General features: G+C 33.6%; 2 protein-coding genes and 2 long non-coding RNA genes across 5 annotated transcripts; 3 read left to right on the forward strand and 1 right to left on the reverse strand.

Annotated features, from left to right (window-relative positions):
- Window positions 1-800: 800 nt before the first annotated feature.
- On the forward strand, window positions 801-2,391 carry LOC145113222 (uncharacterized). The gene has a single exon (XM_079049336.1). The coding sequence runs from the start codon at window positions 1,004-1,006 to the stop codon at window positions 2,123-2,125; it is 1,122 nt and encodes a 373-aa protein (XP_078905462.1). The 5' UTR covers window positions 801-1,003; the 3' UTR covers window positions 2,126-2,391.
- Window positions 2,392-9,259: 6,868 nt separating this feature from the next.
- On the reverse strand, window positions 9,260-11,150 carry LOC145114166 (transcription factor MYB119-like). Its single transcript, XM_079050162.1, has 4 exons — window positions 10,672-11,150; window positions 10,430-10,556; window positions 9,658-9,883; window positions 9,260-9,384 (listed from the first exon to the last, which is right to left on the reverse strand). Exons 1-4 carry the CDS (start codon window positions 11,148-11,150, stop codon window positions 9,260-9,262), a joined length of 957 nt encoding a protein of 318 aa, XP_078906288.1.
- A 490-nt stretch (window positions 11,151-11,640) lies between these two features.
- Window positions 11,641-13,449, forward strand: LOC145111347 (uncharacterized). The gene is made up of 4 exons (XR_013710247.1): window positions 11,641-12,287; window positions 12,402-12,456; window positions 13,106-13,288; window positions 13,405-13,449. It is a non-coding gene; the product is annotated as an uncharacterized LOC145111347 (long non-coding RNA).
- A 3,472-nt stretch (window positions 13,450-16,921) lies between these two features.
- On the forward strand, window positions 16,922-18,018 carry LOC145112697 (uncharacterized). Of its 2 annotated transcripts, none has more exons than XR_013710631.1 (3): window positions 16,922-17,029; window positions 17,200-17,243; window positions 17,733-18,018. It is a non-coding gene; the product is annotated as an uncharacterized LOC145112697 (long non-coding RNA). The 2 variants fall into 2 exon arrangements; XR_013710632.1 differs by having other exon boundaries at window positions 16,941-17,024.
- Window positions 18,019-26,936: the final 8,918 nt, after the last annotated feature.

Raw genomic sequence — 26,936 nt, forward strand, 5'->3', positions numbered from 1 at the left:
TAACTTTAAGTCGCGTTAAAGTATTTTTCTGACAAAAAAAAAACATTTTTGACCATCTAGATTTCTTGGCAGACTACGACTTGAAAAAAAAAAAAAACTATTTTTGATTTTAAAGGAAAATTTTGAAATCCGATAAACTCTCACGAAATTTCAAAAAAAAAAAATTCAGTTTTTATTTAAATCTTAGAAGAAATACATAAACACAACAAATTAAAATATATACGATAAACTAACTTAAAATGTGACATTTAATTAAAAAATTATGAAATTAAATATTTTATAATGAATATTTCGGACATAAATGGAAATTCCTTTTTGATAAAAATATATATACAAATAATATATTTTTAATAGTGCAAATTAGCCATTTTAGACAAAATAGTCATTTCTCAAAAATAAATAAATAAAATAAAATAAAAATAAATTAAGCATTTTTATTATTTTTTTTTCATTCAAAATAGCAATCGTATTAATATTTTAACACCGTTGTATCTTCTCCAAAAAAGTATTATTAAATACTTCATCGTCACAAAATTATAGTCCATCTTTTCTTTTTGGTTTGGCCCAAAATAATAGTCAACTTCTAAAAATAAATAACATTTTTACCAAAATACCCTCTCATTATTACTTAACCAACTAAACATTTAATGGAACATTAAATGCAAAGTAAGGACAAATCTATTATTTTATTAAATAAAATTAGTGGTAATTAACGTTTTTAGTGTTTTTTTTTGTTGTGGACAATAATATTGGGAATAATATTGGGAAGGAGGGACTAATAAAGTTTGTAGAATATGGAAAGAAAGTAGGGGTTTGTATGACAGTATGAGACGCACGAGAACAAGATGCCATGAACTTGCCTTACACCCTTAACCTTTCTCACCTTTATCCATCCCATTCCCATCTTCAATACTCTTTCATGGCAGCGCCATCGCCATATCTCAATCTATATCCCCTCTGCCACCCATAACCAGTCATTCCGGTATTGGTGATTCCCCAATTTATGGCCAATATACGTCCGCTTTTAACAAACTTCATCTCCCTCCTCTTCATCGTACTCCACCTCGGTTGCTTCACCATCTCCCCCACCACCCGCCACCACCACCACCGCCACCGCCCCAAACCACCCAGAAAAGCATCTGCTCCAGTCCCTCTGCTCCGTGTCACTCCCACCAAACTCAAACGCCATGGATGCCTCTCTTCCTTTTGGTCATTCATCAAACGAATCTTCTCAACCAAATCCGCATCGCAAGTTACAGACAAGAAGAACTCGATTCATGTTCATCAAATACCTTCTCCAGCATCTTCAACCCGTTCAATTTCATTCATTCCACCAGACGCCCAATCCACAACCCGACCAGGTTCGCTCACGGAATCCGATTACCTCCCCATACGCAATGAAATCCACCCCTGCCTGAACTGCGGTGAGGTTTTCCAAAAACCCGGATTGCTTGAACAACACCAATCCGTCAAACACGCTGTTTGCGAGCTTTTGGATGACGATCCCGGAAAGAACATTGTCCAGATCATATTCACAACCGGTTGGCCTGGGAAAACACCGATTATCTCCCGGATCATGAAGATCCACAACACCCCCAAGATACTTGCCCAGTTTGAAGAATACAGGGAGATCGTGAAGTCAAAGGCGGCGCGACCCAGTGATTCCCGGCGGAGGGACGAACGATGTATCGCCGACGGCAACGAATTGCTACGGTTTCACTGCACCACTTTCCTGTGTGATCTGGGGCAAAACGGTAATTCTAGCATCTGTGTTAACCAGTATTGTAATGTGTGTGAGATAATCGGATCCGGGTTTTCACCCAAACTGGATGGTATATCCACTTTATCGAATAGCTGGAGAGGACACGTGGCAGTTCCTGATGACATCGAGGACGAGTTCGGGTTCATGAACGTGAAACGGGCAATGATTGTCTGTCGTGTTATAGCGGGTCGGATCGGTTGTGATCCAGTTTCGGGTGACAAAGATGACCCGGGTTATGATTCTTTGGTGGGACTGGGAAGGGAATCTGGTGCGAGGCAGAGCAGGTTAGAAGAAGAAGACGAGCTAATCGTGTTTAATCCGAGGGCTGTGCTTCCTTGTTTTGTGATTGTCTATACTGCCTGATTATGATATGGGTGGTGGATTTTTTTGGAGTAGGATGGTAGAGTGGGGTGTGATGCAGACCAGAGAAGCTCGCTAACAGGCTTTGCCCCGACCCGGACTACAGCGGTGCTACGTTTACTGAAATTGTGGTATACGATAAGATGAGTTGTACTTTTCGCTTTAACTGCTGTATTTTTATTTTTATTTTTTATTTTATTTATGTGATTGGGCCTTGGCAACCGGAAAAGAAACCAATAATAGTACACTTTTAAACATGTAGAAAGTTAGGTTATAATGTCATTAGATATCTTTTGATATGCTTTTTTTTTTCTTAAAGTTGTAGTCTTGAAAAATTAATAGAATATGATTTCTTAATAATCTAATTGATGAAATAGGGATCAAGTGATAAGACAAAAGTAATTCTACATCAATTTTGTATGATAAATGTGATGTGGGCTAACGAAACATTAAAAATTAGTTATAATTGGTTTAAAAGTACCTAATTATACAATTATTCTAAATGTGCATGATTTAACCTGAAAAATTGTCATGAGGTTGATCGGGTTGTAATCTTAAATATGTTTTTCAGTGACATAAGCAAATCTCGATTAGATACATGTTACACTTACCCATAAGATCGTTAGTCACCCTAGGAGTTGCATCCTGGGAGTGACCACCGACGATCAAATTAGTATCGATACGAAATAATGATTGGATCCTTCAAGCGGAAGGAAAATGATTATATGCATGTAAGAGAGTCATGAGAGAGATTTTGGCTTACTTTCTTTCTTCATTATGTCTATCACATGATGTATTTATAGGAGAAATACATCTTATCGTGGGAGGAAAGAATGAGAGTTGTACCTTAGGTGACAAGAGTACTTTTGTCTTGGGAATGAGCGAATTGTATTATCGAACCAAACCATCAGGACAAGATCGAACCAAATAGTGTCGTCGAACCAAGTTGTATGAAGAATCATGTTCGGCCGAACCATGTTGGTCTCTCCCTGAAAAAAGGTTTGATAAGGGATATATCAATAGTGCGCATGCAACAAATATATCTTTCTTTCTATAACCATATTTCTCCAAACTATAACAAATATGAACCATAAGCAAATGACCACATAGTTCATAAATAGTATGCTTTGTATTACCAAGATATTTTCTCATATAAAGTGAATCCACAAACTATCTGGGATGCTCATCCCCTTTAGGAAATACATTGATGATATGTTGTTTATCTTCCATGTAGTAGGACTTACATAATGTTTTTGGAAAGAATGAAATATATCAATTGTAATGGAGGAACTTGAAATAGGTTATATGTTTGATTGACATTAAATAAAATCTCTTTTCTATTTGGTTTCTAGATTTTTTAAAGAAATTAAAAAGCGAATTATATAATATGACAAAAATACATTTTTATTGACTTTTTGTAACTTATTATTATTTTAAAAAAAGTATTAAAATTTCATTTAATTATAAACGTAATTTATACTCTTAGAATGCCAAACCTATATTTTATTGTATTTGCAAATAATATATAAAGCAAAAAAGATAGCTTTAAAAACCGAAAATATGTAATTGCATTTCCTAAAAACAATTCATAGAGTTTGGCTTTGGAGCTAGGTGTAGTGTAACGCCTGCGTTTTCTGCAAGATATTTTGTAGAAAAATATTTATTTACGTTAGTTAATAATGTAAATTTTCTTATTAATAGATGAATAAAAAATCTTCAAACATGATATAAGTTTATATATATATATATATATATATATATATATATATATATAAGTGTGTGTGTGATTTATGAGTATGTAGTATTTGTATAAAAGTTATTTTAGAACTTAACAAATTATGTTAAATAAACATTTAAAAATAAAAGTTTAGTTAGCATAATCTAAACGAAACTTGTAGTAATCGTAATTACGAAGCCGTGAGTATAAAGAACGCAAAAATCGGACACTGTATGAGGAATATATGATTTTTTGAAGTGACATGACCTTATTTAACTATGTATTTTAGGACATTATCCTAATATATTTGAGTAAAAATATTATATTTTAATATATATATATGGTAATTAATATGCTTTGAGATGTTCAATTACAGATCAAATTCGAGCTAGGATGCAAAAGGAGTAGAAATGAGTTGAAAAAGACGCAAAAAGGATGTTGTTGACAGCTTGACCACTCTTTAGTGTTTTAGTCATATCTCATGACTCTTAACTCCGATTGCAGAGATTCAAGATGTTCTGAAAACTAGACAAAATTACGGACGACTTTCGTGTTTTTTCAAAATTTTGATTCCCAGTTCCCATAGTGGAGTATTGACGGACGTCAGTGAGCGACGACGACGAGGTTCTTTGTTCCGACGAAGGTGAAACACAAATTGCAATGACGACGGCTAGGGTTATGTCGTTCTTCAATGGTGGTGCTATGAGACCGTCGTTCAAAGAAAGAAGGGGAGCCCTGCTTTAATTTAGCTTGGGTTAAGTAGATGTGCAGCCCACGCCTTCTATTTATTGATTTACCAAAATGCCCTCGCGATTTTAAATAATAACAAAATAATGTTAATTTTACCGACGGAATACTGACAGAATTACAAAGTAGTTGATTTCCGTCGATTACCGACAAAGTTTATTCCGTCGCCAAGCCGTCGTAGTACTGTCACAAATATCCTAACTCTTCAGTCCGTCGAAAATCTGTCGGTATTCCGTTGCGGTGTCCGATGGATTTTTTTCATCGCTAAAAATACGTCGGTAATACTCACTTTTCTAGTAGTGTATGGTATTGATGCGAGAGATAGAGATTTATAAATGGGTTTGTTCTTTCAAGAGAACTAACTCTTTAGTTTGTTGGAAATTTGTCGGTATTCCGTTGCAGTGTCCGATGAATTTTTTCTGTCGCCAAAAATATGTCGGTAATACTCACTTTTCTAGTAGTGTATGGTATTGATGCGAGAGATAGAGATTTATAAATGGGTTTGTTCTTTCGAGAGAACACATATTTATTACTAGGCATGCTACTATTCACGTTCATTTTTTGGATTGTATGAGTAGCAATGTAGCATCGATTTATGCATACATTTCATTATTGTGTAATCAACATGCATGTTTCACTCGGCTAAGTTAACTATGTGTCATTTGTGCCATCCACCTATTGTTGAAGGCACATTTCAACAAACACGTGATATCATTAGGCTATACGTCATTTGGTTAATTTGAAATTTGTTTTCTTAAGAATAGATGGAGATTTAAGGTATTGTTGCTTGATGTTGATATTTGGATTTATTGCTATATTTTGGAATCTACCCTTTATGTTGATGGTTATGTACTGTCACAACTAGCATTTTAGGACTAGGAAATTATATCCATGTGCAAATAACCCCTGGTGTAATCTTGTAACCCTATTTTTGATATACGCTAAATTTCAATGTTATACAAGTTTACTCATTCCTAAATGTCAATTCAAGTCGAAACTTCCTCGTGTAAGCCGAAAACTTTCTTAATGGGCCCTCCTTGGGCCAAAAACATTAGTTAACCTTATTTGGGCCATAGTTGGGTTGAAAACGCTTCATCGACATAGTATTGGGCCGTAAACCTCCTAATGGGCCTTAATGGGCCATTAGGAATTATTTTAAGAATAATTGGGCTAAAACCTTTCATGGATCATTTATTGGGCCGAGAGCCATTTATTTTTGGGCCTTTAAACCGAAAACACCCTTTGGGCTTATGGTTCTCGGTTACACTTCAAACCCAAGCCCAACATTCCTTTCTCCTTCACTCTCCTATTGGGCCGATCGCCCATTATAAAAAAATGACAAGGGATTAGAATTGTGACACCTCACATTGTCTATCATGCAAACATGAAAATTGCATCACATGCATCTAGGTAATTTGGTGTTAACCACAAAGTAATAGCCTTCTTAACCCCCCCTCTCTCTCCCCCCTCCTTATCTCGGCCGAGACCACCATCACTCCCTCATTCCTCACTTCAAACTCATTCAAAATTCTCTCATATCTCCCCCTCAAACTCAAAGAAATTCTCTCATCTTCCCTTCAAATTTTCGAGGATTGTGTGTGCATCAAAGAGGTTCTTTCAAGTTTTCACTAACTGGGTAAGTTGATAACCATACTCAAGTTGTTTTAATTCCAATATATGTCAAGATCATTCCTCAACCAACACCATTTATGTGTTTATGCTCCTAAAACCATATTGTCTTTGAAAATCTTCTCAAAGGAGCACTCTAGACCGAAAACCTCTCCAAGAAGCTAGCTAAGGCCGAAAACTTCCTTCTCTTTTCTCTTCAAAACCGATCAAACCTCAAGGTGAGCTTCATACCCCTTGTTTTCGAGATTTTCCATCTTTAGGGGGAATACAAGCTTGGTTTTGTGTTTAATCTTAGTATTTATGCATGCATGTGTATATTTTTCATGATATGTTGTGTGATATGTTATGAAACTATGTTAAACACTCATAAACTCGAAATATCTTCCAAGATTTGAAGATATTAGGAAACAAGTTACTTTATGTAACTCACTATGATGCTTGGAAAGATTAAACATGTTAAAAGTTACTAGAAAACCAAGGAAAGTTTACAAAGGGGCCATACTTGACAATAAAGATAAACAAAATGAGTTTTATTTGATATTCTCGGTTTTAATGGGCCTAAAGTGTCATTTTTGATAAAAATGGACTTTATTTGACATTCACGGTTTTATTGGGCCAAAAGTAACATTTTTGATAAAAATGGGCTTTATTTGACATTCACGGTTTTATTGGGCTAAAAGTGTCATTTTTTATTAAAAAAATGGGCTTTATTTGACATTCATGGTTTTATTGGGCCAAAAGTGTCATTTTTGATAAAAATGGGCTTTATTTGACATTCACGGTTTTATTGGGCCAAAAGTGTCATTTTTGATAAAAATTGGCTTTATTTGATATTCACGGTTTTATTGGGCCAAAAGTGTCATTTTTGATAAAAATGGGCTTTATTTGACATTCACGGTTTTATTGGGCCAAAAGTGTCGTTTTTGATAAAAATAGGCTTTATTTGACATTCACGGTTTTATTGAGCCAAAAGTGTCATTTTTGATAAAAATGGGCTTTATTTGACATTCACGGTTTTATTGGGGCAAAAGTGTCATTTTTGATAAAAAAAAATGGGCTTCTATGTCATTTTCAGTATTTTGGGGCAAAATGGTTATTTATAACAAAAATGGACCATTTACGACATTTTAAATTAAAATGGGCCGAAAGTGAACAAATAAACAAATATGGGCCATCCTTGAATAGTTAAGTCAAAATGGGTCTTATATGACCTTCTATCCTAATTGGGCCTTATATGACACCTTTTATGTTAATTGGGCCTTATTGTCAAGTTTATGTACATTGGGCCTCTCGCGAACATATCGTTAACAATTGACTATTTTGATAGCAAAGATGAAACAACGAGCTATTCGGACACTCTCGATAAAAATGATTATATTTTTACTATTTATGAGTTATAGTCAAAAATATACACACGTAACATTATTTTAATGCTAAATAATGAAACACTCTATTCGCGTAAAATTTTCGTTAAGACTCTTGTGAGACGCACCTTCAACGTACCTACCTTAGAGTACACCGTAAGTCCTGTACTTATAACTAGAGTCTCCTGGAGGGATAACGAGAATTTGTGTATAGATCTATACGGGGTTGACACCCCACACATGAGCTGCTCGCTACAGCTAGACATGTCAGTCTAGGGTGACAAATGTCTTCTCAGATCCCGATGCCTGAAGAACGTCAAGACAAACACTCCGTCATATTAGTATGGTTATAACGACTCACATAGAGAATAACAAAACTATTATAAGTTTTACGCTGAATATACATACCACTAAGTTTTGCAAAGTATAAACATTGTGTTGGTTATTTGTACTATCCACCTCATTTCGGTCTTTGGGTTTAAGACCACAATTTCTCATGACACAGAAAATACAGGATTTTCTAGGAGTCACTCTCTATACAATTTTCAAACAAGACAAAACAATGATACACATGTTATAATACAAGATTTGAAACAAAACTCACAAACTATTTATTTTAGAAAATATCAGATTTTCTGGAGTTTACAAACCACTACAAAGTTTTCATTTAAACATACTTATAAACTCACCAATATTTTATATGTTAACGCATTTCAAAATAACTTATATTCTCAGGAACTCATTAAACACGTTGACAGCTTTGGACTTTTGGAAATTTGCTGTATTTTTGTTTTCACCATGCACTTGTTATTTTTGGGATGTAATTTATGAATGGATACAATGATGCAAACCATGTATGTTGTTATATTTTATGTATGGTGATGATGATTGTCTATGTTTCATTTATATACACCTGTTATGATATTACAAGATGAAGTCATTCGCCTCCGGACGTTTCCGCCGTTCCGGTTCGGGGATGTGACATATACGTCTAAAATCTTGAGGGTTTGGTGTTGTTTATTCAGGTGATTTATAATTTCTTTTAGACCGGCTAACTCATAAAGCTATTACACTACTGCATTCCTAGATCTTTTGACTCAAAAGGGACTCTAAATCTTTAATCGTTTGACTGAGGGACACCTAATCGTTAATTCCTCAAACAGTCAAACTTATAGGCTTAAGGCCCTTTGGTATATCGACTTTTAATGGTGTAGAATGAATGTTGTATGCCTTAGTCGGTTTAAAGTATTAAATACCATTGTTAAAAAAAAAACAATCTAAGAGAAAACCTATCAGACTCCCAATTCTCAAATAACACACTTTACCCCTCAAGAGTCTAGATTAACAAGTTTCAAACTGATCAAAGAGGAACATTGACACGTCAAACTAATCAAATAACATCAACCTTGACAAACAGTACTATATATAACAAGGTCGAATGACCAGAATCTGAACAGGAAAACTCAACCCGAACAACCTAAACCTGGAAACTCGAATGATTATTGGAGTAACCCGATTAATGAACGACTACATATTTATTGCATACCCTAGTTGGAATTCCTACCTAATTAATCCATGTCTTTTTTTGCACTTAACGAAGAAGGAAGAACTATCGCAATGGTTTCCATGATCACTAGAAGCTAGGCATGGTAATGACTTCCTTCAAGTGGTTGACATAGATCAGACACCAATTGGGGTTTCAAGCATATCATCTTCGGGGCAGTTGTTCAAGTACATAATCGAGTTCTCGTCATGAAGAGTTGAAGAAGACGAACAAAACCCGCTTCTCAGATTGCCAGCAAACCCTAAACGATCATTTGTAGTCAGAGATTTAGACTCATTAGATGTGTTGGTGGTGGTGGTATGGAAGAAGGTTTGCATAAAACTCAATTCATCATCGTACGAGTTAGTGATCTCTAGAGATGGATCAGAGTCGTTGGGGTTTGTATGTGTTAACTCAGGGAGGATAATGATGGAACTTTCTGGGGTTACACCGGAGGTTATGGTGGTGGTAGTGGTAGAAGAGGAGGAGGAGGAGGAGGAGGAGGAAGAGGCAAGATTGGGATTAGTAGTTTTGCTTCTAATGTAGTCTTGTAAAAGAGAAGATTGGGACTTTCTATTTTTAGCATCATTTTTCTTGCTTTTTCTGCTAGAATTCTGCCTTCTTTTTGTTGCATTCCATTGATTCTTTATAGCATTTTCTGTTCTTCCGGGGATCATTTTAGCAATTTCCGCCCATCTATTACCGACCTTCTGATGAGCATCGATCAGCATTCTTTCTTCTTCTTCATTCCATGTGTCTTTCTGAAAGCAAGTGACAGATGATTAAAAGTTCTTGAATGGTGACAATTATATCACTTGGTACAAGAATTCAAAGAAATTCCAATATAAACATCTTCAAAATCTATGTTTGCATGTAAAAATTTGTTTATCATCATCCTTTATTTTGATTCCATGAGTCTTTCGATGATAAAGGAGCTAAAATTCACAGAAGGAATATGGAAACATGAAAATTTTGCAAGATAATTAAGATCGAACTCTTGAGTTTATAAAATGAATGATTCAAGCCTATGAAATTGTTTGAGTTAGCAAAAAAATTGACTGCAGATTTAACCAAGAAATCAAATCGGGGATGAGAAAGGACTTAGTCTAAATAAAATAAACAAAAATAGTTGACAAAATCGACTTAAAATCTAAGTTACTACTTACTAGATCTCATGTTCATCACAAAGTAGGACATAGGTATATCTTTAATTAGGAAAAATGTAGATTTTTGTAGTTAGATTTCACGAATATCATAGCAGATTATAGATGAAATGAAGAACTGAATTAACAACAGATCAACAAGACCTTGATATCGGGTCTCAAATGGTTGCGCCAGCGCTCACGACACTGTTTCCCCGCTCTTCCAGTCATCTTCTCCGCAATCACAGCCCATTTCGTTATTCCATATTGGTTCACCAGCCTGATTAGCTTGCTTAATTTATTCATAAAAAATGGAGAAAATTCATCGTTAGTAATGTGTCTATGCATGAACTCGAAGAACAACTTGAAATGGACAACACAACAGATCAAAAGCGTTGAAATTTAACCTGTCCTCTTCATCTGTCCATTGTCCCTTGATCAAAACTTTAGATGCGTTGCCACCTTTTGATTGCTTTGTAGAATCTCTCGAGATCTTTACAGGTTTGACTACTTCGACTTGGTTAACTCCATGCTTTGTATCATAATTGGGATAGTTTTTCAGTTCTTCCCAAGTTAGACACTCCCCGATGTCGTTAGTAAACACATCGTTTGTCACCATGGGTAAACATGGTGCAAAACATATTCCACTTTGGGCGTTGACGCCACCACTCAAACAAGATAACCCAGAAACATCATCTGCGATGATCAATGCTTCGCTGATCTCAAGGTTTTGAGTTTGATCGATTTCAGTTGGAGTTTGACCCCAGAGGAATCTATCTATGGCTGTCAATGGCGGAGGTGCAGGCTTATACCAAGAAATATTGTTTGCATAATTTGCATAATTAGCAAAGCCACCGCCATAACCACCGTGACCACCACCTTCCATGGCTGAATAAAGCTTGAATAGATCAATGGGGGTAGTCTTATGGTGTTTTTATGCCTTGGACATATAGCTAAATGTGCTTAGCAATGGGTTCGTATCTACATGTGATCATGACAGCCGTAGGATTGAAAGGTTGATCCAATGGTTGAAAGTCACCCGTGACTATGACCTTTCAGCTTCCTTTCTTACAGAAAAATCTAGGTGGCGATATATGATTGGCTCCGTTACATTTAAATATATTTTTATGGTGAGTAAATTGTATTTATTAAGGGGAGAGTATTTCGGACAATGGAGGTCATCAAGCCATGATTTTTATCTCTAAAATCGGAAAAAAGAATAAATATTTAATTCTAGTTATTTACACCAGGTAAAGCTAGAGTGGTTAATTAGAACTTTGTGTAGGATAAATTAGCTCTAAAAGGAATACATTTAACAAATTTTACATGTATAATTATTATATATATATTAAAGATGTGAAAGTTAGGAACAGTAAAGTTCCTAACGATTTGACAGAATTGGTCCACAACTTTTTATATTTTCAATGGTTAAGGATTTTGCCACAAGAGTTTGTCATATTGGCAATTTAGTCCCTGAACATTCATCTGCATTGTATATTGATACGTGTCATTCTTTCCTTCCCTCTTCCAACATAATTGATACGTGGCGCTGGTTTTGGCTTTAATCTCTGCAACGTGTTCATGTTGTGTTCGTCACCGCCTCTGTCGCCCAATATCTATCTTCCACCGTGATTGCTCACCTCTTCACCGCTAATTGCATCGATTTCAATATGCAGAAGAAAACTTTTTTTTTCATCTCTTTCTTTATTCTCTATCGCTCCACATTTACACCGCTCCTTAAACCAACCAACCCATCGATCGTCTCCACCGCCTATCCCTTCTTCTTCGTCACCACCTACCGGTGTAGCGGCGGATATCTCCTTCGACTTTGTTGACGTTGATTCCGCTCTAAACTTATGAAGTTGCGTTTCTTCTACATCCAATTAAAGAGACGTGATATCGTCGGTGCTGCAGTAGCCCTTCGATGGTGAATCGAAGTGGATGAATCGATTTCTCAAAGAATATTAACAACGATTACATTCTCTTCACATGTTTCCAGTCTTTTGGAAATCGGCTATTTCCGGTATATGCTTCTTCCTTCACGATTTTCCTTTATATTCTACTTCTACTTCTTCTTTCGATGGTGTTGGAATAATCAACTTTTACATGACAATTTGTGTTTTACCTTTTTTTTCAGAAGGGATTCATCGGGTTGTCAATTTGAAGTTTTTTAATCGGTTTTAAATCGAAAGGTACAATCTTCGTATTTGAAGCCCTAACTGGTGTTTATTTTTTACTTTTGATTCCCTTTTTTGATATTTACTTAGCAACGACTATACAACTTATTTCAACCACTAATGCAAATACATGCAATATTCATTTCTTAACCAAACATCAGCTTTATCATATGAATCTAAGGTACATCTGCTAAAATCCTCTCTTATTTATTTTAATTAGTGACATACAGTTTATAATTTCTATTGAAAATTAGTTTCATGATCTCTACAAACCATTTATAGAGATAGCTCCATCACTGGAATACAATATTAACTATTTTTTTTTTACTCTTTTTATTTACCACCTGATTTATCTCCATTTGTTCTAAAATTCGTGTTTGTATAATGGGTTTTAAGATTTATGAAGCTTTAATTCAATTTATTTTATGTAAATTAGTGAAATTGATTTTCTGGAGTTTGCATGCCAACTGTTTGTTTATATGTCTCCATGAAACTGGATTGCTAACTTCCATATCTTCATGAAATCATATGAGTTTTATTTTGTGCAGTTACATCTCTATTGTTATCTTTGTAGACTAATTTCCAGTTGCTTCTCTTTATATGATGGTTTGTTTACTTTCTCAATATATTGTAAATTGATTTGCTCCATGGTTCTTCCTAGCAGCAGGAGGATTTTGGAATGGATAGTTTTCCTGTATCGCCAGCACAATTCAATCCATTGGCTGAACCAAATCCTTTGGGGTTAGGCCAACTAACCACTAGCAGGGTAGACCATTGGGCACACCATTGGATACACCGTCTGTATTTTATGAAATCATCTTCATACATTCTTTCTTTTCAGCAAAAGGTGAATCATCTATACATCTTTTATAGTTCTTGCTTCAACATTTGTTTGGTTTTTTATAAAAGACGTGTTAAATTTGCCAAATCATAGACTTATATGCTTTTTTGTTGTTGTAACAGGCAAATCATCCAAAAAGAATGATTGTACTGCATCTTAACATGTAAGTACCTGCAACTATTTTTCTTAAAAAATAAATAAATAATATTTTGATTTTATTGGGTTTAAGATTATAGACACATAAATTGTTGAACTGGTTTTGGCTTTAATCTCTGCAATGTGTTCATGTTGTGTTCGTCACCGCCTCTTTCGCCCAAGTTTACTTTGATCTTTTTAATTTCTGGCCTAAAACGTTTTTCAATAATAAGAATATTATTAAAAGTTAGAGTGTATTTATTAAAATGATTATCGAAGAAACTTGATGTGATAAATCATTCTATCAGACTCCTCAAGTCAAAACTGGATTTTAATTTTGAACAATGTTTGGTTTTTATTATCTTTTTACATTTTGGACTAACAATTTGATCTGATTTTTTTTTCTTTTTGAAATAAGGAAACCTCCTGCAAATATTGAGAACAAGAAATAGTGTTTCCATGAGGTATAATTGAATTCATCTCATTCTACAAACCATGTTGATTTTTCTCTACTTTGTTAAAGATTTTGACTCTTGATTCAAACTATTTACCAGGAGATTAAGAAGTCAAATTCATCAAATGGCGAATTTGGTTTATGAGAAGATCAACATGTGCCAATGTTCTTGGAAACATCATAAAGAACGTCGGATCAAGGAGATCATCAGATGGTATTTGTTTCAATTCAATCAGTGTGGTTGACTGAAAATTCTCTTTAGTTCATTAGTTTGACTTTTTGCATATCTTTATGCTCAAACCAATGTTTCTGGTAAAACCAAAGTTAAAGTTGTTCACATGATACTAAATTCTACAACTGTTTTGAACTTACAACTTTTATGAATTTAATTTTTAGGATTTTTTTTGCAAACTTTTTGTTTTGTTTTTTTGAAATTACTAAACTATTCTACCTACAATTATCCTATTTTATAATGTTTTTTTAGTTTGTTTATTTTTGTAGATGTGTTATTAGAAGTGAGTGGTTTTACTTTGATCAATTCCAGTCGTTTGAATCATGGGCAAGGAAAAGGCTTGCGTGAACATAATGTTCACCGACTCTAGAAAAGCAACAACCACTACTCACCTGATCTACAAGTTGGTGTCATGAAAAATGACAAAGATCCGGTAAAACTGGAAGGCAATGTTGATGATGTTTGCATTAAAGGAAAGGGGTATTATGGGAAATTTGGGGGATCAGTTGATAAGTATGGGTTGAGTATCAAATTGTAAGTATGTTGTTATTAGGTATAAAGAAATGTAAATAAGTTGCTATTAAAGATAGAAACTTAATTTATAAGTTTCTTACCTATTTCTATTATTAGTAAAAAAAGATAAAAATATTTTTCCTCTGAGGTTGACATGGATTGCTACTGTTAGACTAAAGAGGAGGTAGGGGTAAAGTGGGGAGGTGGACATATCTTGCTAATACATATTACATGGCTGGTCATCATAAAAACTCTGGATAGTGTTCAAGGAAAAGGTGATTGATTATGGTCTTCTTTCCTACAAATAAACATTGAAGTTTTGTTTCTGGTCTACGACAACAACAACAACAAACTACAAAATTGGAGTCTAATTGTTTGGCAACTCGATGTGCTGTTGCAGTACATAGAACATGGAAGCTGAAAGGTTACAAAATTCAAGTGAACAGCTTTCGTGGCCCAGAAATGAAATGGATTCAATATTAAAGGAAGGGCCAGGGGAGTCTCTTGGTGTTGAGCTGACTATAGCTTGGGCTGGGCTTGCAATGGTTCACAAGGCCACTAAAAAACTGATCAAAACGAATCAGAAGATGCACTAGGTTATTCCGGACGACACATAAGGATAGAAACTCTGTTGCATCTTTTTTTAATGTTTCCATATATTTCACATCTTTTGCGTATGTATCAACGTTATGAATGTTTACTTTCAAATGCAATTCATCCTCCCATGTAAAGACACTCTGTTGATACAATCCAATAAAAATAAATAAATAAATAAGCCTCTAAAAATATAAGGTTACCCAATATATCGTAAACGACATCGAAAGCTTCTGACCCCCGCGTAGCGGGGGATACGTATCTAGTTGTATATTAATCAAGGTTCTAACAAGTTTGTCACAACAAATTATGGCTCCAAAACTTGTACTAAATCTTTCAATGAACCACAATGAAAGTTAGTAAATTGAGATCGAATGATATATCATTTCATTAAACTTTTTGGAGGGTTAATTTATTGTAGAGGTTAAAATATAAAGTTATGTAGGAAATGAAACTATAATGTGACAGTGCCATTAACATTGTACGGTTGAATGGATAGTGAATACATTACATCCGTGTAAAAAATGTTCAACTTTAATAAGCTTAGTTTTAGAACTAATTATTATATATATATATTAAAATTGTGGAGAAAAGGAACAGTTAAATTTACATAGTTTGTCCAGATTTCGTACCTTGATTTACATATCCGGTCCCTCTATAATTGGTTGTGTGTCACTTCTTTAATTTATTCATGTCATTATAGAAAATGAACAGTTAAATTGACATAGTTTGTCCAGATTTCGTCCCTTGATTTACATATCCGGTCCCTCTATAATTGGTTGTGTGTCACTTCTTTAATTTATTCATGTCATTATTAAAGATGTGAAGAATAGGAACAGTAAACTGCATGAGGGGTTGATAAAATCAGTCCACAACTTTCTATATTTTCAATAGTTCAGATTTTTGACACTAGACTTTATCATATTGCCAATTTAGTCCCTTAAACAGTACTTGACCAGATACTGTTTCTCGGTTACCACAGGGTCAAGCATTTTACTTCCCGATCCTTCCACCGTCTTCCTTTTATCTCTCACCGCTTCTTCATCTCGATCCTTCGATACGGTTTCTCTTTAGAAGCGATTGAGCACCGCCATCATTTCTATGCCCACCGCCCCTTTATCCCGATCAGGTGCTCCACCGCTTTTGTTACCCAACTGGGTGTTCATCGGGTTACTGTCTACCATGGTCACCGCCTCCACCGCTTACTTCCTATGTACGATCCATCTTCTCCCTTCTAATATCCGTCTACCCGTTACCGTCTCTAAATGGGTGCTCCAACAGGTCGGAGAGGAAAACGAAGGAATCGCCAAGGTAGTCGGCGTCTGGTTGTGTCGAAGACTGATTCCTGTCGCTTCCGACATAAAGGCTTTTGGTATCGGCTATTTCAGGTACATACTTTCTTCAACGTCTGCTCCTATATCACTTCTTCTCCCGTCGTTCCTCTTATATGCGACAGATTTCTTGAATCTGTTTGTTAATGTGTTGTAAACCGGATACCCATATAAAGTCGAATAGATTTTTCAATTTGGGGTTTTCATTTTACCTTCGCTTTGCTCTTTAGATGTCTGTGGCATGCAATGGCAGAACGCCTTCTCCACCCTGTATCACCCCATCAAAACTGTTTCTGATCCTCACCGCCTTGAACTGCCATCCTAAAATCGTAGATGTGAATTTTTGTTTGGTTTCTTTCCGCAATCGACTGCAGATGCTTTTATTTCTAAAAACCGTAGACTTTCAGATGGTGTTTGCCTGGGCTGGAAGATGTAACACGAACTGTGGATACCGACTGGTTGTATCCAATACAAGTGAAGGCTGTAAGGTTGCATGTTAATTTGATTTCCCTGTGGATTTCAGTTCCTATTACATGTTAATTTCATTTCAATTTTGTGTATGCAGTGCATTTCGGTACTTATGTAGACGATTGAACCCTACCATTTCGTCCTTTTCAATTAATTTACAATTTAGTTTTCGGTGTGAATCAATTTACAGTTTGGAGTGCTCATTAGCAAAAGGAAGGCTACGTATCGACACAGGTATGACTCTTTTTACTTGGTTACTCTCTGTAACTCTAATTTCTTATTGTTTGTAAGTCACCGTACCACCACCATAAGCCAGGTGACCCGTTAAACGTGCCTGGTTGATACGTGTTCTGTTTTAGGGCTTTTCAAAAGGAACCCGGGTAAGAGAATCGTCCCCCGCTCTCCGCCGTATGCCGTCGACTCCCATGTGAAGCCTTCGACCAGTACTGCTCTTCGATTTTTTATAACCTTTTTTGTTTGTTACTACTATAGTTTTGGCAAAAAGATTTCAATAAACACAAATTTAATAAATAGATCTTATATAACATAAGTTTTTATGCTGATTGATTACACTATATGTTCCCTTCCGGTTGATATGCTCATATCATGTAATCATGAATTTCGGTTTAAATAGTAGGGTAAAGTTTATAAGTTTTCTGACTTCATTCATTTGCTATTAATTTAAATTATTATTACAATGTTTCTTCTATTTGTTTTTCTCAGGTTCCATTCTGAACCCTTGGGTTAAGTGTCTTACTCTTTTTCAGCCAAGGAACCTAGGAATGGAATCACCAATTCCATGGATCAAGTAATGATGGGAGTGGAGCTTGAAGAAGTGGACGAGCAACCATGAATCTTTACACCTACACCTATCTTGATGAGAAACCATGAATCAAATTACATACTATGTTCTGAAACATTTTTATTTTGGTAGTTTCTTTAATGATAGTTGTCTCATCTTTTTTCATTCCAGGAAATTTAGGTGGAGATCTGCATTATACAAGTGATAATGGTGTTGACGATTACAGTTGCACCTGTTGTATCTCTTGCTTCATTCGTTACTCCTAAACCTTATTTTTCGTCGTTGGTACGCTTAATAGTTTTTTTAGTAAAACCTAAAATTTAGTTTTCTAATCTAATTTAACAGCAATGAATGTATGATCTATTTCTGGTGTTTGTTGGAGTTGGATTATCTATGTTTCATCAAATAAATAAATTTTATAAATCAGAAAAAAAAATTCATAAGATACATTTGAGTTTAAATTTTGGGTTGAAAATTTTGATTCGTTAATGAATTGTTTTAATGAATTGTTGTGAGGACTACACCCGACACCGGTTGTGGGGTACGTATGTTTTTATTTTCAATTCTTTCTGAATGTTTTTTGATTGATTTAGGATATTTGAAAATTGTGATTTTTTTCTTTTTTGGCATTGTTTTTAGGTAGCAAGTTTTGGTCCTTACCTATGGAAGAGAACCGGGTGGGTACCGGGTCCCGATGACATTTGGTAAAAAAAACATTTTATTTTATTTATTAATTCTTGAATTCAACAAAAAAATTTATATATATATATATATATATATATATATATATATATATATATATATATATATATATATTATAGGTACAAGAAAATCGAATCGTGTGAGTCCTGGAAGTGGAGGTGATTAGGTGGTGTTTCGTGAACGACTTTATGATGCGGTCCCACCGAGGATAGTTAGCGGTTTGATTCCGAGTCTGTCGGTTGAGAAATACATGGAGGATGGTAAAAAAAAATAGAATATACATGGGAATGGTTATAAACGGATGAATGGAATGATTGATTCTAGAAGGTATCAGAATGTAATGTATATGAATACCGCTTTGGAAGGATTTGTAGTTGGAATTCATTCCTCCAAGTTGTGGCTTATGAATGTTGTTCCTACTTCTGCTGAGGCAAATACTCTTGGAGTTTATTTACGAGTGTGGCCTTATTGGCATATATCACAACTGTTATATAATATACAAATCTTTTAAAACTTGAAATTTATTTATTAAAAATTGATTATTAAATTAGAAAGACATTAATTAATTAATAAAATAATATTGCAGGTGTGAAGTCTTTTCCATGAATGCAAAGAATGTATAGTAAGCACATTGTTTGTATTTAGCTGTTCCATTCAGTTTGAGATTATAGACTTTGAAAAAAAATATAATAAAATCTCATGATTTATGATCATGGATTTTTGCATGAAAGGGTTCTTAAATGTATTAAGGTTGTGAGCATGGGTTTTACTATCATTCACCCCCAACCACAGGTCCAAGTGATGCTTCAACATCACTCCCGAAAGAAGGTGGTTCTACTACAATTGACTTAATTACCCCTAAACAAAAGGCCAGTGAAGGTGTGTTAACTTCTTTGTCCTTGTGATGATAGCTGCCTTGGTGGTTTTCTGATATGTTTACGGTTGCTCATCTGCTCTTCATTCAACAGACGAGATCTACACATTTTTGTGTGGAATGAATCTTACAAGTGGAGAATTCAGTATCGTATGAATTTTTAGCGTCGGAGAAATTGATAGCTGCATGGGATGTCGGTCTTAGTCTTAGATAATGATGTGATTTAATTTCATTGTGGAAAGTTGAAAAGGATGGGAAGATGGATGGGGCTGTTAAGACCTACTGTATAATCTCTTTCGGTTTAGCAATGTACATTCTTTATTATTATTATTATTATTATTTTATAGCATACTACAACACTTTGATATCTTTTCTTATTGACACATTGTCCTGTGAAAATTCTATCCAATTATTGGATTGTATTTTCAAAATTTTCTTATTATAACATTTACACGTTTGTAAATGGAGAAATCTCCTACAATGGCAACGTATTTTATTGTGGCTAACAACTTAGGCAATGTACTTTACTTTGACGCAAAAGCAACACCTTCTGCCCCCCGCAACACGGGGGGAAACTTTCTAGTAATCATTAAACTTTATAAAATTTTATGCATTATCATTTTAGCATTGACGATCTTTTAGGAACCTAATTCTCACAATCCATTCAAATCTTCAAAGATTAATGGATTATCAAATCAACATATTATTTTTAAGAACAAATTACACGAATGGTCCTTAAGGTTTTGCTTTTTTCCCTAAAGTAGTCTTTACGAAACTTTTTTCCCTCAGATGGTACCTATGGAGCAAACATTGCACACAAATGATCCTTATGACTAACTTTCTTAACAGATTTTGTTAAGTGTGTGTGAAAAGACGAAAATGCCCTTTGTTTTTATTTATTTATTCATTTTTAATATTTTGTTAATTTGAAATTAAAAAAAGGTGGGGTCCACCCTCTCTCTCTCTCTCTCTCTCTCTCTCTTTCTTCTTCCTTTGCTCGCTGGAAAAACGAATTAGATGGAAGAAGGTTGTTGCCTCCGATCTAACCTCCCTCCTGCCACCTGTTCCACTTCCCACTCCGATCAGCGGTACCATCGGTGACCCTCACTGCTTTCCTCGACGATTAATAGGCTCTTCCTTCCCCTTTCGTGTTTGTTGTCGATCGGACCAAAAAAAGAAAGAAGATGCCGACGATAACCTTCTGCCGGCTCCCTTCTTTGCAATTTACTAAACCACCATCGTACAACCTCTTGTTGTTGCTGTTTTTGGAACCCTAACTATGATTTTTGGGGCTGAGCGCTTTTAGTAATCATGTAGATGATGTGTGTGGTTTTAGTGTGTGTCAATGCTCGTCGGACCACCTTGCAGAAACCCCATGAAACCTGCAACTCATTGCTTCATACCTTGCTCTCTGAAGCCATCCTATTTGAGAGTTATGTATCACCATTACACGGGTTTTACAGAGGCGGAGGCGCTGCAAACTCGAGCCATAGACGGAGATCGGAGTTTTACTCTAGCCACATGCGCTACAAACTCGAACCTGAACTCTAGCGTTGTCGAACCCGAACAAGACCAACGATTTGGAGAAGATGGCGGAGGAGAGAGAGAGAGAGAGAGAGAGATGGATTTTCCTTTAAGAGTTTTCATAGTTGCGTTAGGGTTTCATGACGGCGGTTCGTCTTCTCCGGTGGCGGAACCCCATGAGCTTGAACGAGGTTTGTTTTTTGTTCTCTGGTGGTTATTTCAAGTCAAGACTAGGGCTTTGTGTGGAAGAGAGAGAGAGAGAGAGAGAGAGAGAGAGAGAGAGAGAGAGAGAGAGAGAGAGAGAGAGAGAGAGAGACCATCTATGTGCATAAAACAAAGGGTGTTTTTGTCATTTAACAAAACTTAACAGAATCTGTTAACAAAGTTAGCCACAAGGGCCTTTTATATGCAAAGTTTGCTCCGTAGGTACCATCTGAGGGAAAAAAGTTTCGTAGGGACTACTTTAGGGAAAATAACAAAACCTTAAGGACCATTCGTGTAATTTGTTCTATTTTTAAAATTAAATTAGAAATAAGGGTCGACACTTTTCATGTAACCATTCAAACATATGTTGATTCTACATCCACATCAACAAATTAACAAATATTTATTCGTTTTTCACTAACTTTTATTTAACAGAAAAACTATTGTAAAAAATAGTATTCATTAGTTTATCATTTCAAAAGTTATTTTTAAATAACTAATTTATCTTTATCTATCTCAAATATTGTAAGAGGTCCTCTCATATAATGTGTCATTTTTTTTAAAATATAATGACAATAATATTTAAAGAAATAAATAAAAACATAAAATATTCTAAAACAATATTAGTTTTTTTAATCTTTGATATTTGTGTCATTTTGAAGGTATTAAAAATAGGGATAATGCCATAAAAATCCTTAAGTTTGGCAGAAAATATCGGTTTTACCATTCGACAGATTTTTGGTTCGTTTATGCCGCAAACTTGTCATTTTTTTTGTCGGTTTTGCTCTTTTTACTTGTAATAGCAGGTTACCATGAATTATTTTTTGCGAGAAAACTCTTAAGTTTCCAAATATTTTGCAAAAAAAACCCTTAAGATTATAAACATATAAAATATAAATATATATTCAAAATTTGATAAAACTAAATAGTTTTTAAAAATTAAATGACAAAAGTTTTATATCAAACTAATATAACTTTTACTGTATTTATATTATGAAACCAAAACTGAAACATATTTTTAGCTTTACGTACGGTAAATTTTATATTGGTTCGATATAAACTTTTAAGATTTAAATTTTAAAAAAGTTACCTAGTTTTATCAAAATTCAAATATATTCCTTAATTAATACTTAAACTTTTCAAAGTAAAATTAAAAAACGTCTGTGAGCTAATAATTAACTACGCTAAAATAATTAAACATATGAATAATATGACATTAATTAAATTTAATAAATTTTTTGTAACAGAAAATAAAAATATTTATATGTTTAAAAGGTTTGTTTTATAGAAATAATAATGTATCATATTTTTTTGGATTTGTTGTATATATTCATAGCTCGTAAAACAATTTTGGAGGTGATTATAGTCAATATATGGTGACATTATTTCCATGAAATTATTTTTTTTAAAGAAAAATGAAAATATTTTTTATGTTTAAAAGGTTTGTATTTCAGAAATAATAATATTATCATATTTTTTTATAAAAATAAATATAGTTGTATAAGTTATTATTTCTAAAACACAAACATAAACATTTTAAACATATAAAATATAAATATATTTGTCTAATTTATTTTATAAATATATTTATTTTTATGAAAAACATAATACATTATTATTTCTAAAATACAAACCTTTTAAACATATAAATAATTTTATTTTACTTTTAAAAAAATTAATTGAATTTAAATAATGTCATGTTATTCATATGTTTAACTATTTTAACATAGTTAGTTATTAGCTAACAGACGTTTTTTTTATTTTGCTTTGAAAAGATTAAGTATTAATTAATGAATATATTCAAATTTTGATAAAACTAGGTAACTTTTTTTAAAATTTAAATATAAAAAGTTTATATTGAACCAATATAAAATTTACGGTACCTAAAACTAAAAATATATTTTAGTTTTGGTTTCCTAATATAAGTACAATAAAACTTATATTAGTTTGATATAAAATTTTGACATTTAAATTTTTAAAAACTATTTAGTTTTATCAAACTTTGAATATATATTTATATTTTATATGTTTATAATCTTAAGGGTTGTTTTGCAAAATATTTGGGAACTTAAGGGTTTTTTCGCAAAAAAATAATTCATGGTAACCTAGGACCTGCTATTACAGGTAAAAATGACAAAACCAACAAAAAAATGTCAAATTTGCGGCATAAACAAACCAAAAATCTGTCAAATGGTAAAACCGACATTTTCTGCCAAACTTATGGCTTTTTATGGCATTATCCCTTAAAAATAATTCTTAATTACAAAAATTTCTATAAAATAAATTTAGTTTTATTTTGTATATGTTAAATATATTAATTGATCACAAAATAATAAAATTTTAATATCTAAGTATAACCAGGGTGTAAATTGACTTGTTATTAAATATAATAATCAACATAGATGATTCTTTGATTTTGAAGGCTTGAAAATTAAAATGGGTCTATATATATATATATATATATATATATATATATATATATATATATATATATATATATATATATATATATATATATATATAAAGAGTGAATTGTCGTGAGGAAAATTAAAAAGTAAATTAAATTAATAAATGAATAAATGCAAATTTATAAAAGTTTAGGGGCTAAATACATACATGGAAAAACTTGAAAGTGAATTAAATTAATAGAAAAACAATAAATGCATATTTATAAAATTTTGAGGGGCTAAATATAAAACTTCTTATACTAATTTAGTTAAAATTTATGGGGCTGATTACAAAAGATAGGGATGACAATTTGACCCGACCCGGTGGGTAACCCGGTTCACCCGTCCCGATTGGGGACGGGTATTCCCCGTAAAAACGGGTATCTAGTATGGGGCTGGGGATCTCCGTTAGGCTAAAACCGGGGAAGGAGTCGGGGCCGGATATACCAATCCCCATCCCGCCCCGCCCCCGCTTTGATAACATTATATATATATATATATATATATATATATATATATTTGATAATCGATCAAATAAACTTAATATAAGCCCATTACACATTCAAAAAGTCAATATACTGTCCAATATATGACAATTATCATTTACCAAATTTCTAATTCCAATATTATTCCAAGAGTCTTCCTTCCGCTGTGAATAGGTCTTCGAAGCTTCATTCCTTGTTCCAACTTCCAAGAATACGTACGCCAATCTATATTTTTCTTGTCGATATGTATTTTTTTTTTGTGTTTTAGTTATGGTTTTCTTGTTTAACTAATAACTTAATGGGTTCTCTATCGTTTTGTTTACTAATAATTATGTTCTTTGATTCCCTAATTCAAACGTTAACTATATGTTTTTTCGTCGGTATGTATTTTTTTGTGTGTGTTTAGTTGTGGTCTTCTTGTTTAAGTAATGACTTAATGGGTTCTCTATCGTTTTGTTTACTAATAATTATGTGCTTTGTTTCCCTAATTCAAATGTGAACTATAATCACTAATTTGATTACGTTACAGTAGTATCAAAAGCATAAGTTGTTTAAACTCTTGCTAAGTTAATTCTGTTAGATAACTTAAAATAATGTTATAAAGATTGTTAATGCATGTCAGTAATCAAAATCTAATATTCATACATATTGTTCTTTTTTTTATCTAAGTGATAACCATCTATTTTTTTATTTGGCAAAGTGATACAAATTGTATGTGCTTTTTGTAGGTTCAGATGGCTACTTCAGATATTGATAAACCACCAACCATGAGTGAAGAACATGAAGAAGATAATGAACAAGAACCTGTAGAAAATAATACGACGACTGAGCATCCCAAAAAGAGGTTGAAATCCGCTGCTTGGAACCATTTTGATCCGGTTTTTGTTGACGGTGTTCGTAGATGGGCGAAGTGCATACATTGCAATAAACAACAGACCGGTAGATCTAATGATGGAACAACACATTTGAAAGATCATTACAGGATATGCCCTAGGAAAAATACAAGGGACATTCGGCAACATATATTAGTTCAAGGGCAAAAAACCACCGATGGTAAAGCTTATATGAGTAAATATTCCTTTGACGCTGAAGTATCTAGAGATGAATTAGCAAAGATGATTATAATTCATGATTATCCGCTCTCCATTGTTGAACATTATGGTTTTCGAAAGTATACAGAAAGTCTTCAACCTTTGTTTAAGGTGCCTTGTCGTAATACAGTCAAGGGGGATATAATGAAGGTATACGAGGATAAAAAATTTCATATCTTGAAATGTTTTGAAGAGAACGATAGTAGGATTGCTCTCACGTCTGATATGTGGACAGCAAGTAACCAAAAGAAAGGTTACATGGCAATCACAGCACATTATATAGATTGCAACTGGAAGTTACAAAATCAAATTATGAGGTATTTACTCTAATTAGTGTTATTATTTGTAATTTATAATGGATGAAGTTTTGAAATGTTATATTTTGTGTTATTATTTGTAATTTATATTGAATGAAGTTTTGAAATGTTATATTTTGTTTAATGCAGCTTTATACATGTGTCATCTCCACACACTGCTGATGCATTGTCACAAGCTATGATGGAATGCTTCTTGGAGTGGAACATTGACAATAAGTTGTCAACATTAACACTTGACAATTGTTCAACAAATGATGCCATCATTGACAAGCTTTTAGGTACACTTACTACTTCATCGCTAGTTTTAAAGGGGAGAATATTTCATATGCGATGTTGTGCACACATAATTAATCTTATTGTGCAAGATGGATTTTCTGTGATTGCTAGTGCAATTGAGAATGTTAGGAATAGTGTCTCCTTTTGGACAAATTCTCCTAAAAGAATACAAGATTTTAGACTTTTTGCTCGTCAAGTAGGTGTTAATTGCCAAAAAGGACTTACTTCTTGATTGCAAAACAAGGTGGAATTCCATTTATATGATGTTGAGTGTTGCTTTGGAATATAGAGAAGTTTTTATTCGTTTGAGCAAAAAGGATAAACATTATGTTTGCTTGCCTAGTGAAGATGAATGGAATAGGGCATCAATTGTTTGTGAAAAATTAAAATTGTTCTATCAAGTGACTGAAAAATTTTCTGGTTCCAAATATCCCACATCAAACATTTTCTTCCCTTTGATTTGTGACATGAAACTATCGTTGTTGAGTTGGAAAGTATCTCAGAATAATGTTATTAAGTCTATGGCATCAACTATGTTGATCAAATTTGAGAAGTATTGGAATGTAATACATAATGTTATGAGTGTAGCAATTGTCTTGGATCCCAGGTATAAGTTAAAGTTGATCAATTATTTCTTTCCAAAGTTATATGGGGAAGAAGCAAGAAGTGAGATTATGAAAATACGTAACATAATTACTGAGTTATTTGAAGAGTATAAAAAGAAACATGATGAAAAACGAGGAACTTTTTGGAAACGGAAATGTACAACAAACATCTCTGACGGAGGGGGTTCTACTTTAAGCAAATCAACATGGGAGTTGGATTTCGAGAATATGTTTTCTGAGGATGATGGATTTGAAAAAACTGAGTTGGATGATTATTTAGCTGAGAAGTTGTTACCGAATGAGGAAGGTTTTGACATATTAATGTGGTGGAAGTGCAATGGTTCTAAGTTTCCGATATTACAAAAGATTGCTAGAGACGTCTTAGCCATTCCAATTTCTAGAGTTGCTTCAGAATCAGCTTTTATCATGAGTGGGAATAACGTGACAAAGCAACGTAACCGACTCAAACCGGAAACAGTCGGGGCATTAATGTGTAGCCAAAGTTGGTTACGGAAGGAGCTTCAAGGTAAATTTTTAATAAATATATCAATTGTTATATCATACATTTGTATAAATATTATTTTTTCTAAAAATAAGTTT

The sequence above is a fragment of the Lactuca virosa genome, chromosome 5, assembly GCF_052849685.1.
Source record: "Lactuca virosa cultivar CGN04683 chromosome 5, Lactuca_virosa_CGN04683_v6, whole genome shotgun sequence".
Lineage (NCBI taxonomy): Eukaryota > Viridiplantae > Streptophyta > Magnoliopsida > Asterales > Asteraceae > Lactuca > Lactuca virosa.

Coding starts and splice junctions, on each gene's coding strand:
- LOC145113222 (XM_079049336.1), top strand. CDS start 1,004: ATGGCCAATATACGTCCGCTTTTAACAAACTTCATCTCCCTCCTCTTC.
- LOC145114166 (XM_079050162.1), bottom strand. CDS start 11,150: ATGGAAGGTGGTGGTCACGGTGGTTATGGCGGTGGCTTTGCTAATTAT. Junction 9,884..10,429: donor ATTTGAGACCCGATATCAAG/GTCTTGTTGATC, acceptor ACTTGCTTTCAG/AAAGACACATGGAATGAAGA. Junction 9,385..9,657: donor TTTACAAGACTACATTAGAA/GCAAAACTACTA, acceptor ATGATCGTTTAG/GGTTTGCTGGCAATCTGAGA.